The 20,077-nt window shown below is 45.8% G+C and overlaps 1 protein-coding gene and 1 pseudogene across 2 annotated transcripts; both read left to right on the top strand.

The window, feature by feature from the left end:
* The first annotated feature begins 728 nt into the window (after positions 1 to 728).
* Positions 729 to 2,540, top strand: LOC309652322 (uncharacterized protein CXorf49 homolog pseudogene; annotated as a pseudogene). Its single transcript has one exon. The product of its transcript is annotated as an uncharacterized protein CXorf49 homolog pseudogene (transcript).
* An 82-nt stretch (positions 2,541 to 2,622) lies between these two features.
* LOC309652351 (uncharacterized protein CXorf49 homolog) lies at positions 2,623 to 4,593 on the top strand. The gene is made up of 5 exons (XM_082446078.1): positions 2,623 to 2,773; positions 3,303 to 3,379; positions 3,647 to 3,692; positions 4,277 to 4,318; positions 4,423 to 4,593. The coding sequence occupies exons 1-4, from the start codon at positions 2,653 to 2,655 to the stop codon at positions 4,315 to 4,317; spliced, it is 285 nt and encodes a 94-aa protein (XP_082302204.1). The 5' UTR covers positions 2,623 to 2,652; the 3' UTR covers position 4,318; positions 4,423 to 4,593.
* The last annotated feature ends 15,484 nt before the right edge of the window (positions 4,594 to 20,077 follow it).

Below are 20,077 nucleotides of genomic sequence, written 5' to 3'. Positions count from 1 at the left end.
TCTGTCCGCCAACCCCAGTCTGTCCGCCAAACCCACCTGCCCATAACGTTTGCTGAGCCACATTTGATGGAGCAGTTGAGACAGAGACCTTACAGAAGGAAAATACGATCCCTTTGCTCTCTGGCTGACCCCTGATTACTGACTGCGGGACTCTTGTGCCCATTCTCCTGTTGGGTCTTAAGGCTTGCGGTGGAAGGGAGGCTCGCAAATGCTTTTGGCGTGTGCTAGGCGTCCAGCGCCTCCATCTTGACGTTTCATCCTCACCACCCCTGGAGCCCGGCGCCCTCACTCCCCGACCCCCTGTGTAGATGGGAAACGGAGCCTCAGAGCTGTGACTCTAACCGGAAAGGGGAGGCGGGACAGGAGGAGGCGGGCCGAGAGGCTTGACAGAGGGAGGCACTCCCACCATCCCCTTCGCCAGCTCACTGCCCGGACCGCCCACGGGCTTGGGGGCAAATCAGAGGCCCTCGACCCCATTGGTTAGGCCTCGAGCCGGCAGGCGAACAAGGCGCCCGCTGGTTGGCCGGGCCCGGACCAATGAGGAGGCCGCGGCGCGGGCGTGGGAGGTGCGCTGAAAACCGCGCGTCGTTTCGTTTGAGGCGAGCTCGTGCGACGCCTGAGGTGGCTGCCGCTGCCCTCTGAGCGCCGCCCGCCTCGCCCGCCGTGACCGCGACCGCGACTAGGGCCATCGACCGTCGCCCCGGTTCCGGCGCCGCCAGGGTAGCGACATGAGTTCTCCCAAAGAGGTGTCTGTGTGGGTAACGGTTTTCGGCCCAGAGGGCGGGGAGCGGGCCAGCGTCAGCCCGACCGGCCCCGCAGTCCCGCGGGGTCCCGACCCAGGCCCCGAGCCCGGGGAGCCGCGGAGCGGAGAGGGCGGGGGCGGCTTCCCGGACCCCGAGGGCTTCCAGTCGGAGCGGGAGATGCTGGAAGCGGGAGGGCCGGTGCTGTGGGGCCGCGAAGGCCGACCTGGCTCCCCGGCTGACGACACGAGGAACCTCCTGGACCTGGCCGAGGAGTGTGCGGCGGGCATCCTGCGGCAGCTGGCCGACTGGGACGTGCTGGGCGTCCGCAGACACACGTCCCCGGAGAGCTGCGCCGCCTTCGAAGTGTCCGCCGTGTGGGCCGGCCTCGAGGCGGGTCCCGGCGGTCGACGAGCGCCCGCCCAGAGCTGTGGGGAAGCGCCGCCGGCTCCGGCCGGCCCTCTCCACCTCGGTGGGCCCGAAGCGGGCCGGGCCTGGGGGAACCCTAAGAGAGGCCCTAAGCGTAGGTTGAAGGTGGCTGCGGATCGCCAGCGGCTCCCCGAGAAAGGCCTGGCCTGGCTGCTGTCTGACCCCGAGTCCTCAGATGAGTTCAGTGAGACAGAGCTGATGACGTTGAGCAATTACCCCAGAGGAGGAGGCCAGGCCGAGCCCAGCAGACCCAAGGATCCCGGGGACACTCCCAGACACTCGATTTTCCAAGACAGGGAGAATTTCCTTCACGTGCCAGGCTCTTCCCTGTCCTTGGCTCCGCGAGGGTTAACTTCGCTTGTGGAAACGCAGGGCGTGGGAGAGCAGGGCATCTCTTCCCCTAAGAAAATGCAGAGCGTGCTCTGGGAGAAGGGGGGCAGCAGGCCCAGCTACCCGGGAGCTGCTGCTGCTGCTGCTGCTGCAGGTGGCCTGCCGCGGGTCACTCCTAGGAAGAAGGGGGCCCAGGAGAAGAAATCCCTCGGGGGAGCCTCCAAACTTACCCTGGGGAGAACCTTCCCTTCCGGGGGAGAGCGAATCTCGGCAACTCCCCTGGAACCGGCCACCTTGCCCCCAATCTCTGGTATCCCGCTGCTTGGGAGATCCAAGAGGTATGGCTTGGTCCCTTCGGGAACCGAACAGTCCAAGCACACCGGCGCTGGGAAGAAATCCGTGGCCAGGCGGGCAAGGGAGTCTGAGGCGGTGGCGGGAGAAGATAAAGACCCAAATAGAGATCCAGCCGCAAAGGGCCAAGTGAGTAGGCCATGCTCCTCCTCTCTCCCCACTCTTCCCCCCCCCCCGCTCCAACCACCCGCAGGACACACGTCTTCACCCATGCTGCCTCCGTCCATCCCTCAGGGGTCGTCATTGGGTGCCCCTCGGTCACTGGGTCATTAGGATGCCAGATCGGGCTCCTTTTACTAGGGACAAACATTAAGGTAGCACTTCGGGTGTGCTGGGCCCGGTTCTCCACCCTTGGCCTGTTTCCAGCCTCCTCTGCGAGACAGGCTGTGATGGAAGGGAGGGCTGTTAGCTGAATTGTGTCGGGGGATCCCTTAAAAATTTCCCCAAAAAGCCATAGTATTTAGACTCACCAGCTTCCTGAATCCTACTTCCTAGCTGTTCCCCAGACCTTCCTTGCAGGGGGCCTGGGCTTTCTCAGTGCCCCAGTGTTGTCCCTAGATCAGCTCTGCCTGCTGGCCTGAGGCTGACTGAGGTAGAAAGTGCTAATGAGATCAGCCTTTCAATTCCCTTCCCAATTCCCTGCCTCACCCCGGCCCCGAATCACACAACTCTCTCTCTCTCTGTCTCTCTCTCTCTCACACATACACACACACACACACACACACACACATCCTTAGTCCTAATCGGTGAGAAATTCTTATTTCAGCTGCCAACTCACAGGCCAGGCACATCTTTTCCACGCATGCATGGTGGAAAAGCCTGCAGTGACGACCTCAACACCAGAGGCCCCCAAGATCCAGGAAACTCAGAGCCCTTGGCCCTGAACCAGGGAGACGTCATGCCCAGGGTGCCTGTCCCCTCAGGTGAGTGTCGTGGGTTTGATATGAGGGGAGGGGAGAGGGGTTGAGGACAGAAACCTCTGGCTCTGTCTCTGCTGGGGGCCCAGCCTTGCTCCCAGGCAGCTTCTCCCACAGGAGACGGGGTGCTGGCAGGGCTGGCCTTGAGCCACATCATCCTCTGTGTGGGGTTTGTGCGGCCGGGGTGATTGGTGGCAGTGCCCCAAACAGCTCCTCCGGGTGTAGACTTGCAGGGGAACAGCCTTTTCTGTTGAGTCCTGTTCGCCCACATTGCTCTCCCACCTGCTGGCTGTGGCTGCAGCTCTGGGAGGGTCGAATCCAGAGCCACAGTCTTTGGGGACCACAGTGGCGAAATGGCTGCCCCTGGGGAACAGGGGAGGCAGGCCCAGAGAGAAGGTTCGGGCTTCTGGGCAGAGCAGGGGCGGCTTGTTGCCAGCGGAGGGTGGTGCTACCTCACCTCACGTTAGACCCCGCTTGGCCCTTTCCACCTCACTGGGAGCCTGGGAAGCTGGATTGTGTGTCCTTTTCCTCTCAGGTGACCGGAAGCCGCTTGACCATCCCCCAAGACCAGAAAGACAGCAGCAGACCCTGGGGACACCGGGCTGTCCTCTGGTAATGCTTCCTCTGCCTCCTGGAAATGCAGGCCCAAACTCGAGGGTGGGATCTGGGTCCAAGTTCAACTGACATGTGTGGGGCCCCCCCTCCCCTGCCCCCATGACGTACCCCACGGAGGGAACCCACCTCCTTTCCACTGAGGAGCCCTTGCCAGTCTAGCCACCCGGCTCTGGGATGGAGGGCCTGGGGGAGAGGAGAAGGTGGAGGAGAGAGGAGGCCAGAGTATACTAATCATTTGTCTTCCTCCTGTGTCTGCTGGCCTAGAGTCTCGTGCTACAGAGAGAAATTGACGACCTTAAGGAGAAACTTGGTATGAGGAACCAGGGACGGAGAGCGGTGTCTTAGTGCAGAACCCGGGTGGGCACCTGGGGTGGGGGTGGGCTGCAGGTGCATTCGGCCTCGCAGGGACCAACATCCCTGTGGGGAGGAGAACCTAGCAGGCCTGGCCCTGGAGCCGGCTGTGCATGTCCAGCTGGGCGTGTGTACAAGTAGCAAAGTACTGTCTGGACTGCATGCACACTTTGCCAATCAGACCAATGCTAGGGATCCTCCTTCTGATAGGACTTCTAGAGATGCCTCGTTGATTTTTCCCTTGAACTGCTGCTTGGTGTGGCTTCTAAGGTTCTTGTTGGATTGTTTGTTTGTTTGTGTGACGAGTTCTGACTGGTTGTGGCACGGCCCACAGCATGAGAGCTGCTGGCACATTTTGTTTCCCTTTAGGAACCAGTTCCACATTCAATTCGGGTGGTGGGGAGTGGTCAGGCCCAGAGCTCTTTGCATCGGGTCTGGAGGGGGTTTCAGGTTGCAGGGCTAGGCAGTTCCTCACGGGGATAGGGGGCCGGGCTTCTATATCCCTCTGTCTGGAGTGCCTGCTAATGCCTGTCCCTGTTGCAGCCGCCATGCAGTACCTGGCTGACAAGTTCCAGACCCTTTGAAGTGAGTGTTACGCACACCGTACCCCTTCCCACAGTCCTGGCTGTTGAGCAGGGCTGGGGCCTGGCCCTGGCTTTAGGCTCTTCCGTGACTCTGCTGTTTCACAGGTTGAGCCCAGTGTCTTCCTGCAAGAGGAGCAGCTGGTACCTTTGGGGCCCGGGAGCTGTGGCCAAGCTCGTTCCCTCCTGTTCTGCCTCAGCCGGGGCTTCCTCTCCCCCTTGTTTTGCCCCCACCCCACCCCAGTTTCACAGCATTTTCCAATTAAAGTGCCTCTCATATTCTGTGTTCTGCCTTCTCTTTGGAGGGGGAGGGGGAGGGGGAGGGGTAGGGGGCCGGGGCCGGGCGCTGCTCCACGTCAGAGCCTTTTCCAGAACAGTATCTCTGGCATCCTGTGGTGGGGACTCTGGGCCAGCCTCTGCTACCATCCCTGCAGTCAAGCCAGCGGAGTGCCCCAGGTCTGGGTCCTGCGTGGGCTCTGCCTGGCCACATTGGCACCTCCTCCCTTTCCCCCGAAGGCCCTCTTCTAGTTCTCTCCAAACCCCCCTCCTCCTTTGGGGTCTGGCGGTTCCCATTCATCTCTGCCATTCCCCCTCCCCATCAGCAGGAACTCATGACCCCCTTCCAGAGCTCCAATCTGGAAGCTTTCACATCCTCCCTGCCCTAGCCAGCTGACCACCCTCCTCCAGCCTGGTCGTCTCTATACCCTTGAGTGGAAATTGGCCCGTCAGGTTCTATGGCAAGGGTGGTTAGTAGGTCTGTGTTCTTGCATGGTCCCCGTCAAATACTCTTCCACCAGCCCCATGACACAGATTTTCCTGGAAATGATACTTCCGTGTCCCAGCTCAATCTCCCAGACTGCCTCTTTAGGACACATGAGGTTGAATCTGAACTCCACGTTCGATTTCTCCCTCACTGGAGGTTGGGAAGCACTTCCTTCCCTCAGCCAGGACCCAGGGCTGTACCAGCCTGAGACTCAGAGGGCCAGATTTGTGTTTGAGTGAGGCGAGGGTGGCTCTGCCTGACCGCCTTCCCGAAAGACCGGTGTTTTACTACACAAAAGGGTGTATGATGGTAGATAGGACATTCCAGGTTGGTGACTGTGTGTCCCTGTGTGTGAATAAAAGTAATCAGGGATCATCTCCCTTGAGGGAGAAAGATGTGATTCAGGGAGTAAAGGGAGTAGAGGCTGGTCCAGGTTCTGTGAGGCATTGAATGAGCAAAATCAAGGGTCGGATCTGTTTTGTTCAAGGGTTGTCATTACATTCCCAAAACATAGGAGGGGGATGATGTAGAAGTCACCAAACCCCACGACAGGGTGTTGGGATGCTCAAAATGTTGGATTCGCTGGAGGAGGCTCTCGATCCTACTCTGTGATCCTGTGATGTCTGACGACTACTGTGGGTGTGGATGGAATGAGATTGGGAAGGGTGGCTCCTCAGAGTAGCTCATCTTAGAATCAGGGGACCCATATATGAGACCACCCAACATGAGCTACCCGGGACAGGGGCGGGATGGGCGCAGTGAGGATAGGAAGTAAGGAGTGACTGTACCTGGACAATGGGGAGCACTTGGGTCCACCCTTCCCCTGTATTCTCACCCTGACTCGCTTCCAGAGTTCATGGCATGAGCTCAGGTGGACAGACCACATGTGGGATGGGACAGTCACAGACCTCAGTGTCAGAAAAGAATGTTCATGGGACTTAATCCTTCCACTGAAACCCCTCCCTGGAGAAGGGGTGCTTGATTGCTGCCCAGGCCTCTGGCTGGATTCCTGGGATGTACCCAGTGCCCCCCGCAGCCTGTACCAGGCTTATGTTCTAGCCCCTCGTGCTCCGGCACTGCTCCACACTGAGCTGAGGCCATTACCAATGAGTGTGTGTGCACTTCGAGGAAACAGAGCTAGCTCAGACCTTGGACCTGCCTCTGCCCAGTAGAGACAGTCATTCCAGGTCATGTGTCCCTGCAGACACTCTGGAGAGAGTGAAGCTAACTACAGGCTGGAGACCGCCATCACAGGAATTCGCTTCTCAGTGCACAGTATGGAGGTTGTGGGACCAGCTCAGTGGTGTGGCACCAACCCCTCCGGCCTGATCCCTTCTGGCTCAGAGCCCATTCCCTCCAGCCTCTAACCACAGTGTGAACACTGGGGAAAAAGTGAAACCAGCACAGAAATACTGCCCCAAGCCCTCAGGACCCGGCTATATCCCAGACCAATGTGGAGACTGCCATCACACCCGGGAGAAGCCCAACTTTCTCAGGGTTCTTACTGTAGCCCCTCAGGACCCAACCCCACACCTGAAAGGGCAGTGATGGCCATTGAGCATGGAAGAAGGCCAAGCTCACACATTGTTCTGGCTCTAGCCCCTTCAACTCCAGACCTGTTTCCCAACCGGGCAGTGATGGCCATTGAGCCTGGAAAAAGGCCAAGCTCACACATTGTTCTGGCTCTAGCCCCTTCAACTCCAGACCTGTTTCCCACCCGGGCAGTGACTGCCACCACACCCTAGGGGAAGATGCAGCCCATGCTCACTTCATATCTAGCCCTCCCTCCAGAGCCACTGGGTACATGCAGACTGAACATGGATGGTTCCACACAAGAACACACCCTCAAGACTGGGATAGATAACTGTCTCACCTAATTTCATAGAGACAGAGAAAGTTTTTAAGAAATGAGTAGACAGGGGAACATATTTCAAATTAAAGAGAAGAAAAAATGCTGAAAAAAACCCTAAGGAAACTGATAAATAATTTAACTGATTAAGACGTCAAAGCAGTAGTTAAATGAATGCTAACTGAACTGGGGAAAAGAATAGATGAACACAGTGAGAATTTTTAACAAAGAACTAGAAAATATAAAAAGGACCAGTCAGAGCCGAATATAATAATTGAAATTACAAATACACTAGAGGGAATTAACAGCAGATTAGGTGACAGAGAAGGACACATAAGCAATCTGGAAAGTAGAATAATGGAAATCACTCAATGATAAGAGCAAAAAAAAATTTTTATAAAAGAGAATAGTTTAAGGGACCTGTGGGAAGACATCAAGCATACTCACATTTGCATTATAGGGGTCCCAGAGGAGAAGAGAGAGAGAAAGGGGTTGAAAATGTATTTGATGAAATTATGGCTGAAACTTCCCTAATCTGAAGAAAGAAACACAGAGGAAGCACGGAGAGTCCCAAACAAAGTGAACCCATACACAGCCACATCAAGATGTATAATTAAAAGGGCAAAAGTTAAAGAGAGAATTCTAAAGGTAGCAAGAGAAAAACAAGAGTCACATACAAGGAAACTCCCATAAGCCTATCAGCTAATTTTTCTGCATAAACTTTGCAGGTCAGAAGGGAGTGGCATGATAAGGTTTAAAGTGCTGAGAGGGAAAACCCTACAACCTAGGATACTTTACCCAGCAAGGTTATCATTCAGAATTGAAGGAGAGATAAAGGCTTCTCAGACAAACAAAAATTAAAAGAGTTCATCAATACTAAACCAACTTTACAAGAAGTGTTAAAAGGTCCTCTTGAAGTAAAAAAAAAAAAACCCACAATGGCTAGAACAGGACATAAGACATTAAAGGATGGGGAAAATATACTTGTGAAGCAATTATAAAGGCTGGGTATTTACCAGTTAAATAAGCTAGTACAAAGGTTAAAAGACAAAAATTGTAAAATCAACTCTAACTACAATAAACAGTTAAATGATAGACATGAAGATGTGAAATATGACATCAAAAACACAAAATGTTGGGAGGTGAGTAAAATATGTAGAGCTTTCAGAATGTGTTTGAACTTAAGTGACTATCGCTGTAAATCAAGTAGCTATAGGTCAACATAAATGAACTCCATGGTAACCACAAATCAAAGACCTACTATAGATATACCAAAAATAGAGAGAAAGGAACACAAACATAACACTGAAGAAAATCATCAAACCACAAGAGAGACACTAAAAGAAGAAAGTAATGGAGAAGAACTACAAAAACAACCAGAAAACAAATAAGAAAATAGCAATAAGTACATACCTACAAAAAAACCACTTTAAATGTCAGTGGAGGAAATTGGTTCAAGACCAAATTGGAGTAGAAGGACGTGCGCTCCTCCCTCCTGTGAGAACACCGGAATCACAACTAACTGCTGAACAATCATCGACAAAAAGACACTGGAACTCACCGAAAAATATCCCACATCCAAAGACAAAGGAGGAGCCAAAATGAGACAGTAGGAGGGGCGCAATCACGATAAAATCAAATCACATAACTGCTGGGTGGGTGACTCACAAACTGGAGAACAATTATACCACAGAAGTCTTGCCACTGCAGGGCTTCCCTGGTGGCGCAGTGGTTAAGAATCTGCCTGCCAATGCAGGGGACACGGGTGCGAGCCCTGGTCCGGGAAGATCCCACATGCTGTAGAGCAGCTGAGCCTGTGTGCCACAACTACTGAGCCTGCACTCTAGGGCCTGCAAGCCACAACTACTGAAGCCCGTGCACCTAGAGCCCGTGCTCTGCAACAAGAGAAACTACCACAGTGAGAAACCCACGCACCGCAACGAAGAGTAGCCCCTGCTCACCGCCACTAGAGAAAGCCCACGCGCAGCAACAAAGACCCAACACAGACAAAAATAAATAAATAAATAAAAATTTTTTTTTAAAAAGAAGTCTGCCCACTGTAGTGAAGGTTCTGAGCCCCACATCAGGCTTCCCAACCTGGGGGTCCAGCAAAGGGAGGAGGAATCCCCAGAGAACCGAACCTTGAAGCCCAGCAGGAATTGATTGCAGGACTTCAACAGGACTGGGGGAAACAGAGACTCCATGCTTGGAGGGGACACCCAAAGTAGTGTGTGCATCAGGACCCAGGGGGAAGGAGCAGTGACCCCACAGGAGACTGAACCTGTCCTACCTGCTAGAGTCCGAGGGTCTCCTGCAGAGCTGGGGGTGGCTGTGGCTCACCGCAGGGATAAGGACACTAGCAGCAGAAGTTCTGGGAAGTACTCATTGGCATAAGCCCTCCCAGAGTCCACCATTAGCCCCACCAAAGAGCCTGTAGGCTTCAGAGCTGGGTCGCCTCAGGCCAAACAACCAACAAGGAGGGAACACAGCACCACCCATCAGCAGACAACTGGATTAAAGTTTTACTGAGCTCTGCCCACCAGAGAAACATGCAGCTCTACCCACCACCACTCTGTCCCATCAGGAAGCTTGCACAAGCCTCTTAGATAGCCTCATCCACCAGGGGGCAGACAGCAGAAGCGAAAAGAACTACAATCCTGCAGATCATGGAACAAAAACCACAATCACAGAAAGACAGACAAAATGAAAAGGCAGAGGACTATGTCCCAGATGAAGGAACAAAAGAAAACCCCAGAAAAACAACAAAATGAAGTGGAGATAGGTAACTTTCAGAAAAAGAATTCAGAAAAATGAGAGTGAAGATGCTCCAGGACCTCGGAAAAAGAATGGAGTTAAGGATCGAGAAAATACAAAAAATGTTTAACAAAGACCTACAAGAATTAAAGAAGAAATAAACAGAGATGAACAATACAATAAGTGGAATGAAAACTACACAAGAAGGAATCAATAGCAGAATAACTGAGGCAGAAGAACAAGTACATGACCAGGAAGACAGAATAGTGGAAATCACTGCCATGGAACAGAATAAAGAAAAAAGAATGAAAAGAAATGAAGACAGCTTAAGAGACCTCGGGAACAATATTAAACGCACAAACATTCGCATTATAAGGGTCCCAGAAGGAAAAGAGAGAAAGGACCCAAGAGAATATTTGAAGAGATTATAGTTGAAAACTTCCCTAACATGGGAAAGGAAATAGCCACCCAAGTCCAGGAAGCACACAGTGTCCCAGGCAGGATAAACCCAAGGAGAAACATGCCGAGACACATAGTAATCAAATTGACAAAAATTAAAGAGAAAGAAAAATTATTAAAAGCAGCAAGGGAAAAACGACAAATAACATACAAGGGAACTCCCATAAGGTTTACAGCTGATTTCTCAGCAGAAAATCTGCAAGCCAGAAGAGAATGGTATGATATATTTAAAGTGATGAAAAGGAAGAGTCTACAACAAAGAATACTCTACCCAGCAAGGATCTCATTCAGATTTGATGGAGAAATAAAGCTTTACAAACAAGCAAAAGCTAAGAGAATTCAGCACCATCAAACTAGTTCTACAACAAATGCTAAAGGAAATTCTCTAAGTGGGAAACACAAGAAAAAAAAGGACACACAAAAAGAAACCCAGAACAATTAAGAAAATGGAAATGGGAACATACATATTGATAATTACCTTAAATGTGAATGGATTAAATGCTGCCAACAAAAGACACTGGCTTGCTGAATGGATAGAAAAACAAGACCCATCTATATGATGTCTACAAGAGACCCACTTCAGACACAGGGACACATACAAACTGAAAGTGAGGGGATGGAAAAGAGATTCCATGCAAATGAAAATCAAAAGAAAACTGGAGTAGCAATACTCATATCAGGTAAAACAGACTTTAAAATAAAGAATTTTAAAAGAGACAAGGAAGGGCACTACATAATGATCAAGGGATCAATCCAAGAAGAAGATATAGAAATTATAAATATGGGGAAGGCGCATATGCTAACCTGATAGTCGAGTCATGGAATTGCCTCAGTCCACCTCTCTGTTTAAGCAGCTGTTATGTCTTCTCCATGACCTCCTCCAGCTGGATTTTAGCATGGACAAACCACTCTCCCTGCCCCACTGTTGGCCCACCACAGGAAAGAGTAATTACCGTGTGGCTGACAGGGTCTTGGTGCTCCGGCCGGGTATCGGGCCTGTGCCTCTGAGGTGGGAGAGCCGAGTTCAGGATATTGGTCCCCCAGAGACTTTCCAGCTCCACGTAATATCAAATGGGGACCCTCTCCCAGAAATCTCCATCACAATGCTAAGACCCAGCTCCACTCAACAACGAGCAAGGTACAGTGCTGGACACCCTATGCCAAACAACTAGTAAGACAGGAACACAACCCCACCCATTAGCAGAGCAGCTACCTAAAATCATAACAAGGTCACAGACACCCTCAAAACATACCACTGGACGCGGTCCAGCCCACAAGAAAGACAAGATCCAGTCTCATTCACCAGAACACAGACACTAGAACCAAACTTAGCCACTGGGGGCAGACACCAAAAACAAAAGGAACTACAAATCTGCAGCCGGCGAAAAGGAGACCCCAAACACAGTAAGATAAGCAAAATGAGAAGACAGAGAAACAGACAACAGATGAAGGTGAAAGGAAAAACACAACAGACCAAACAAATGAAAAGTAAATAGGCAGTGTACCTGAAAAAGAATTCAGAGTAATGATAGTAAAGATGATCATAAATCTTGGAAATAGGATGGAGAAAACGCAGAAATATTTAACACGGACCTAGAAGAACTAAAGAACAAACAAAGGATGAACAACAAAATAAATGAAATTTAAAATTCTCTAGAAGTAATTAATAGCACAATAACTGAGGCAGAGGAACAGATAAGTGATCTGGAAGATAAAATAGTGGAAATAGCAACAGCAGAGCACAATAAAGAAAAAAGAATGAAAAGAACTGAGGACAGTCCTAGAGACCTCTGGGACAACATTAAACGCATCAACATTCGAATTACAGGGGTCCCAGAAGAAGAAGAGAAAAAGAAAGGGACTGAGATAATATTTGAAGAGATTATAGTTGAAAATTTCCCTAATATGGAAAAGGAAATAGTCAATCAAGTCCAGGAAGCGCAGAGAGTCCCATATAGGATAAATCGAAGGAGAAACACACCAAGACACATATTAATCAAACTATCAAAAATTGAAAAGAAAGACAAAATATTAAAAGCAGCAAGGGAAAAACAACAAATAACATACAAGCGAATCCCCATAAGGTTAACAGCTGATCTTTCAGCAGAAACTCTGCAGGCCAGAAGGGAGTGGCAGGACATATTTAAAGTGATGAAGGAGAAAAACCTACAACCAAGAATATTCTACACAGCAAGGAACTCATTCAGATTTGATGGAGAAATTAAAAGCTTTACAGACAAGCAAAACTAAGAGAGTTCAGCACCACCAAACCAGCTTGACAAGAAATGCTAAAGGAGCTTCTCTAGGCAGGAAACAAAACAGAAGGAAAAGACATACAATAACAAACCCAAAACAATTAAGAAAATAGTAATAGGAACACACACATCGATAATTACCTTAAATGTAAATGGATTAAATGCTCCCACCAAAAGACACAGACTGGCTGAATGGATACAAAAACACGACCCATATATATGCTGTCTACCAGAGACCACTTCAGACCTAGGAACACATACAGACTGAAAGTGAGGGGACAGAAAAAGGTATTCCATGCAAATGGTAATCAAAAGAAAGCTGGAGTAGCAATTCTCATATCAGACAAAATAAACATTAAAATAAAATCTATTACAAGAGACAAAGAAGGACATTACATAATGTTCAAGGGATCAATCCAAAAAGAAGATATCACAATTGTAAATATTTATGCACCCAACATAGGAGCACATCAATACATAAGGCAAATGCTAACAGCCATAAAAGGGGAAATCGACAGTAACACAATCATAGAAGGGGACTTTAGCACCCCACTTTCACCAATGGACAGATCATCCAAAATGAAAATAAATAAGAAAAAAGCTTTAAATGATACATTAAACAAGATGGATTTAATTGGTATTTATAGGACATTCCACCCCAAAACAACAGAATACATATTTTTCTCAAGTGCTCACGGAATATTCTCCAGGATAGATCATATATTGGGTCACAAATCAAGCCTTGGTAAATTTAAGAAAATTGAAATCGTATCAAGTATCTTTTCTGACCACAACACTATGAGACCAGATATCAATTATAGGATAAGATCTGTAAAAAGTACAAACACATGGAGTCTAAACAATACACTACTTAATAACCAAGTGATCACTGAAGAAACAAAAGGGAAAATCAAAAAATACCTAGAAATAAAAGACCATGGAGACACGATGACCCAAAACCTATGGGATGCAGCAAAAGCAGTTCTAAGAGGGAAGTTTATAGCAAGAACTTAGCAAGCTGATAGAAAGAGGGAAGCCTACATCAAGAAACAGGAAACATCTCAAATAAACAACCTAACCTTTCACCTAAAGCAATTAGAGAAAGAAGAACAAAAAACCCCAAAGTTAGCAGACGGAAAGAAATCATAAAGATCAGATCAGAAATAAATGAAAAAGAAATAAGGGAAACGAGAGCAAAGATCAATAAAACTAAAAGCTGGTTCTTTGAGAAGATAAACAAAATTGATAAACCATTAGCCAGACACATCAAGAAAAAAAGGGAGAAGACCCAAATCAATAGAATTAGAAATGAAAAAGGAGAAGTAACCACTGACACTGCAGAAATACAAACGATCATGAGAGATTACTACAAGAAAGTCTATGCCAATAAAATGGACAACCTGGAAGAAATGGACAAATTCTTAGAAATGCACAACCTGCTGAGACTGAACCAGGAAGGAATAGAAAATATGAACAGACCAGTCACAAGCACTGAAATTGAAACTGTGATTAAAAATCTTCCAACAAACAAAAGGCCAGGACCAGAGGGCTTCACAAGCGAATTCTATCAAACTTTTAGAGAAGAGCTAACACCTGTCCTTCTCAAACTCTTCCAAAATATTGCAGAGGGAGGAACACTCCCAAACTCTTCTACGATGCCAGCATCATCCTGATACCAAAAGCAGACAAAGATGTCACAAAGAAAGAAAACTACAGGCCAACATCACTGATGAACATACATGCAAAAATCCTCAACAAAATACTAGCAAACAGAATCCAACAGCACATTAAAAGGTTCATACACCATGAGCAAGTGGGGTTTATTCCAGGAATGCAGGGATTCTTCAATATAGCAAATCAATCAACGTGATACACCATATTAACAAATTGACGGAGAAAAACCATATGATCATCTCAATAGATGCAGAGAAAGCTTTTGACATAATTCAACACCCGTTTATGATAAAAGCCCTGCAGAAAGTAGGCAAAGAGGGAACTTTTCTGAACATAATAAAGGCCGTATATGACAAACCCACAGCCAACCTTGTCCTCAATGGTGAAAAACTGAAACCATTTCCACTAAGATCAGGAACAAGACAAGGTTGCCCACTCTCACCACTATTATTCAACATAGTTTTGGAAGTTTTAGCCACAGCAATCAGAGAAGAGAAAGAAACAAAAGGAATCCAAATCGGAAAAGAAGAATTAAAGCTGTCACTGTTTGCAGATGACATGACACTATACATAGAGAATCCTAAAGATGCTACCAGAAAACTACTAGAGCTAATCAATGAATTTGGTAAAGTAGCAGGATACAAAATTAATGCACAGAAATCTCTTGCATTCCTATACACTAATGATGAAAAATCTGAAAGTGAAATTAAGAAAACACTCCCATTTACCACTGCAACAAAAAGAATAAAATATCTAGGAATAAACCTACCTAAGGAGACAAAAGACCTGTATGCTGAAAATTATAAGACACTGATGAAAGAAATTAAAGATGATACAAATAAATTGAGAGATATACCATGTTCTTGGATTGGAAGAATCAACATTGTGAAAATGACTCTACTAACCAAAGCAATCTACAGATTCAATGCAATCCCTATCAAACTACCACTGGCATTTTTCACAGAACTAGAACACAAAATTTCACAATTTGTATGGAAACACAAAAGACCCAGAATAGCCAAAGCAATCTTGAGAACGAAAAATGGAGCTGGAGCAATCAGGCTCCCTGACTTCACACTATACTACAAAGCTACAGTAATCAAGACAGTACGGTACTGGCACAAAAACAGAAACATAGATCAATGGAACAGGATAGAAAGCCCAGAGATAAACCCACGCACATATGGTCACCTTATCTTTGATAAAGGACGCAAGTATACACAGTGGAGAAAAGACAGCCTCTTCAATAAGTGGTGCTGGGAAAACTGGATAGGTACATGTAAAAGTATGAAATTACAACACTTCCTAACACCATACACAAAAATAAACTCAAAATGGATTAAAGACCTAAATGTAAGGCCAGACACTATCAAACTCTTAGAGGAAAACATAGGCAGAAAACTCTATGACATAAATCACAGCAAGATCCTTTTTGACCCAGCTCCTAGAGAAATGGAAATAAAAACAAAAATATACAAATGGGACCTAATGATACTTAAAAGCTTTTACACAGCAAAGGAAACAATAAACAAGACAAAAAGACAACCCTCAGAATGGGAGAAAATATTTGCAAGTGAAGCAACTGACAAAGGATTAATCGCCAAAATGTAGAAGCAGCTCATGCAGATCAATAACAATAAAACAAACAACCCAATCCAAAACTGGGCAGAAGACCTAAATAGACATTTCTCCAAAGAACATATACAGATTGCCAACAAACACATGAAAGAATGCTCAACATCATTCATCTTTAGAGAAATGCAAATCAAAGCTACAATGAGATATCATCTCACACCGGTCAGAATGGCCATCATCAAAAAATCTAGAAACAATAAATGCTGGAGAGGGTGTGGAGAAAAGGGAACACTCTTGCACTGTTGGTGGGAATGTATATTGATACAGACACTACGGAGAACAGTATGGAGGCTCCTTAGAAAACTAAAAGTAGAACTACCATACGACCCAGCAACCCCACTACTGGGCATAGACCCTGAGAAAACCATAATTCAAAAAGAGTCATGTACCAAAATGTTCACTGCAGCTCTATTTACAATAGCCAGGACATGGAAGCAACCAAAGTGTCCATCATCGGATGAAGGGATAAAGAAGATGTGGCACATATATACAATGGAATATTACTCAGCCATAAAAAGAAACGAAATTGAGTTATTTGTAGTGAGGTGGATGGACCTAGAGTCTGTCATAGAGAGTGAGGTAAGTCAGAAAGAGAAAAACGAATACCGTATGCTAACACATATATATGGAATCTAAAAAAAACAAAACAAAAAAATGGTCATGAAGAACATGGGGGCAAGGCGGGAATAAAGACACAGACCTACTAGAGAATGGGCTTGAGGACACGGGTAGGGGTAAGGGTAAGCTGGGACAAAGTGAGAGAGTGGCATGGACATATATACACTGCCAAACGTAAAATAGATAGCCAGCGGGAAGCAACTGCATAGCACAGGGAGATCAGCTCTGTGCTTTGTGACCACCTAGGGTGGGGGATAGGGAGGGTGGGAGGGAGGGAGATGCAAGAGGGAAGAGATATGGGAACATATGTATACGTATAACTGATTCACTTTGTTATAAAGCTGAAACTAACACACCAGTGTAAAGCAATTATACTCCTATAAAGATGTTAAAAAAAAAACAACTAAAAATAGAACTACCACACGACCCAGCAATCCCACTACTAGGCATATACACTGAGAAAACCATAATTCAAAAAGAGTCATCTGCCAAAATGTTCATTGCAGCTCTATTTACAATAGCCAGGACATGGAAGCAACCTAAGTGTCCATCATCAGATGAATGGGTAAAGAAGATGTGGCACATATATACAATGGAATATTACCAAAAAGAGAAACAAAATTGACTTGTTTATAGTGAGGTGGATGGACCTAGAGACTGTCATACATAGTGAAGTTTGTCAGAAAGAGATAAATACCGTGTGCTAAAACATGTATATGGAATCTAAAAAAAAGGTTCAGAAGAACCTAGGGGCAGGAGATGAATAAAGAGGCAGATGTAGAGAATGGACTTGAGGACACGGAGAAGGAGAAGGGTAAGATGGAACGAAGTGAGGGAGTGGCATGGACTTATATATACTACGAAATGGAAAATAGACAGCTAGTGGGAAGCACCGCATAGCACAGGGACATCAGCTTAGTGCTTTGTGACCACCTAGAAGGGTGGGATAGGGAGGGTGGTTGGGAGACGCAAGAGGCAGGAGATAGGGGGATATATGTATATGTATAGCTGATTCACTTTGTTATAAAGCAGAATCTAACACACCATTGAAAAGCAATTATACTCCAATAAAGATGTTAAATATATATATATATATATATATATATATATATATATATATATATATATATATGCACTCCGCATAGGAGTACCTCAATACATAAGGCAAATGCTAACAGCTATAAAAGAGGAAATCGACAGTAACACAATAATAGTGGGGGACTTTAACAACTCGCTTATACCAATGGGCAGACCATCCAGACACAAAATTAATAAGGAAACACAAGTTTTAAATGAAACAGTAGACCAGATTGATTTAATTGGTATTTATAGGACATTCTATCTGAAAACAGCAGAATACACGTTCTTCTCAAGTGCACACGGAATATTCTCTAGGATAGATCACACCTTGTGTCACAAATCAAGCCTTGGTAAATTTAGGAAAATTGAAATCATATCAATCATCTCTCTGACCAAAACGCTATGAGATTAGAAATAAATTACAGGGAATAAAACATAAGAAACACAAACACATGGAGGCTAAACAATACATTACTAAACAGCCAAGAGATCGCTGAGGAAGTCAAAGAGGAAATCAAAAAATACCTAGAGACAAATGTCAATGAAAACACGACGACCCAAAACCTATGGGATGCAGCAAAAGCAGTTCTAAGGGGGAAGTTTATAGCAACACAATCCTACCTCAAGAAGCAAGAAAAACTTCAAACAAACAATCTAACCTTTCACCTAAAGGAACTAGAGAAAGAAGAAGAACAACAAAAAAAACCCCAAAGCTAGTAGAAGGAAAAAAATCATAAAGATCAGAGCAGAAATACATGAAATAGAAACAAAGAAAACAATAGCAAGGATCAATAAAACTAAAAGTGGTTCTTTGAGAAGATAAACAAAATTGATAAAACTTTAGCCAGACTCATCAAGAAAAATAGGGAGAGCAATCACATAAATAAAATCAGAAATGAAAAAGAAGTTACACCAGACACTGCAGAAATACAAGGGATCATAAGAGAGTACGACAAGCAATGGTATGCCAATAAAATGGACAACCTGGAAGAAATGGACAAATTCTTAGAAAGGTATAACCCTTCAAGACTGAATCAGGAAGAAATAGAAAATATGAACAGACCAATCACAAGTAATGAAATGGAAACAGTGATTAAAAATCTTCCAGCAAACAAAAGTCCAGGACCAGGTGGCTTCACAGTTGAATTGTATCACACATTTAGAGATGAGTTAACACCCAGCCTTCTCAAACTCTTCCAAAAAATTGCAGAGGAAGTAACACTCCCAAACTCATTCTACGAGGCCACCATCACCCTGATACCAAAAGCAGACAAAGATACTACAAAAAAAGAAAATTACAGACCAACATCACTGATGAATATAGATGCAAAACTCCTCAACAAAACACTAGCAAACAGAATCCAACAACATATTAAAAGGATCATACACCATGATCAAGTGGGATTTATCCCAAGGTTGCAAGGCTTCTTCAAAATACACAAATCAATGTGGTACCCCATATTAACAAAATGAAGAATAAAAGCCATATGATCATCTCAATAGATGCAGAAAAAGCTTTTGACAAATTTCAACACCCATTTATGGTAAAAAACTCTCCAGAAAGTAGGCATTGAGGGAACCTACCTCAACATAATAAAGGCCATATATAACAAACCCACAACAAACACCAACCTAAGTGGTGGGAAATAAAAGTGAAAGCATTTCCTCTAAGATCAGGGTGAAGACAAGGATATCCACTCTCACCACTGTTATTCAACATGGTTGTGCAAGTCTTAGCCCCAGGAATCAGAGAAGAAAAAGAAATAAAAGGAATCCAAATTGGAAACGAAGAGGTAAAACTGTCACTGTTTGCACATGACATAATACTATACATAGGAAATCCTAAAGATGCCACCAGAAAACTGCTAGAGCTAATCAATGAATCTGGTAAAGTTGCAGGATATAAAATTAATGCACAGAAATCTTTTGCATTCCTATACACTAACAATGATAGGTCAGAAAGAGAAATTAAGGAAACAATCCCATTCACCACTGCAACAAAAAGAATAAAATACTGAGGAATAAACCTACCTTAGGAGGTATAAGACATATACTCAGGGCATCCCTGATGGCGCAGTTTTTAAGAATCTGCCCACTAATGCAGGGGACATGGGTTCGAGCCCTGGTCCGGGAAGATCACACATGCCACAGAGCAACTAAGCCCGTGCACCACAACTACTGAGCCTGCACTCTTGAGCCTATGTGCCACACTACTGAAGCCTGTGCACCTACAGCCCATGCTCCGCAACAAGGGAAGCCCCGCTCTCAGCAACTAGAGAAAACCCACGTGCAGCACCGAAGACCCAATGCAGCCAAAAATTAAATAAATGAATAAATAAATAAATTTATTAAAAAAAACAAGACCTATACTCAGAAAACTATAAGAGACTGATGAAAGAAATCAAAGATGGCACAAACAGATGGATAGATCTACCATGTTCTTGGATTGGAAGAATCAATATTGTGAAAACGACTATTCTACCCAAGGCAATCTACAAATTCAATGCAATCCGTGTCAAATTAGTACTGACAATTTTTTACAGAACTAGAAGCAAAAATATTAAAATTTGTATGGAGACAAAAAAGACACCAAATAGCCAAATCAATTTTGAGGGGGAAAAAAAAAAAAAGGAGCCAGAGGAATCCGATTCCCTGACTTCAGGCTATACCGCAAAG

This window comes from Balaenoptera physalus (genome assembly GCF_965194825.1).
Source record: "Balaenoptera physalus genome assembly, chromosome: X".
In the NCBI taxonomy this organism is placed as follows: domain Eukaryota; kingdom Metazoa; phylum Chordata; class Mammalia; order Artiodactyla; family Balaenopteridae; genus Balaenoptera; species Balaenoptera physalus.
This window is presented reverse-complemented; position numbering and strand designations above follow the sequence as displayed.

Coding starts and splice junctions, on each gene's coding strand:
- LOC309652351 (XM_082446078.1), top strand. CDS start 2,653: ATGCATGGTGGAAAAGCCTGCAGTGACGACCTCAACACCAGAGGCCCC. Junction 2,774..3,302: donor CAGGGTGCCTGTCCCCTCAG/GTGAGTGTCGTG, acceptor TTTTCCTCTCAG/GTGACCGGAAGCCGCTTGAC. Junction 3,693..4,276: donor CGACCTTAAGGAGAAACTTG/GTATGAGGAACC, acceptor TCCCTGTTGCAG/CCGCCATGCAGTACCTGGCT.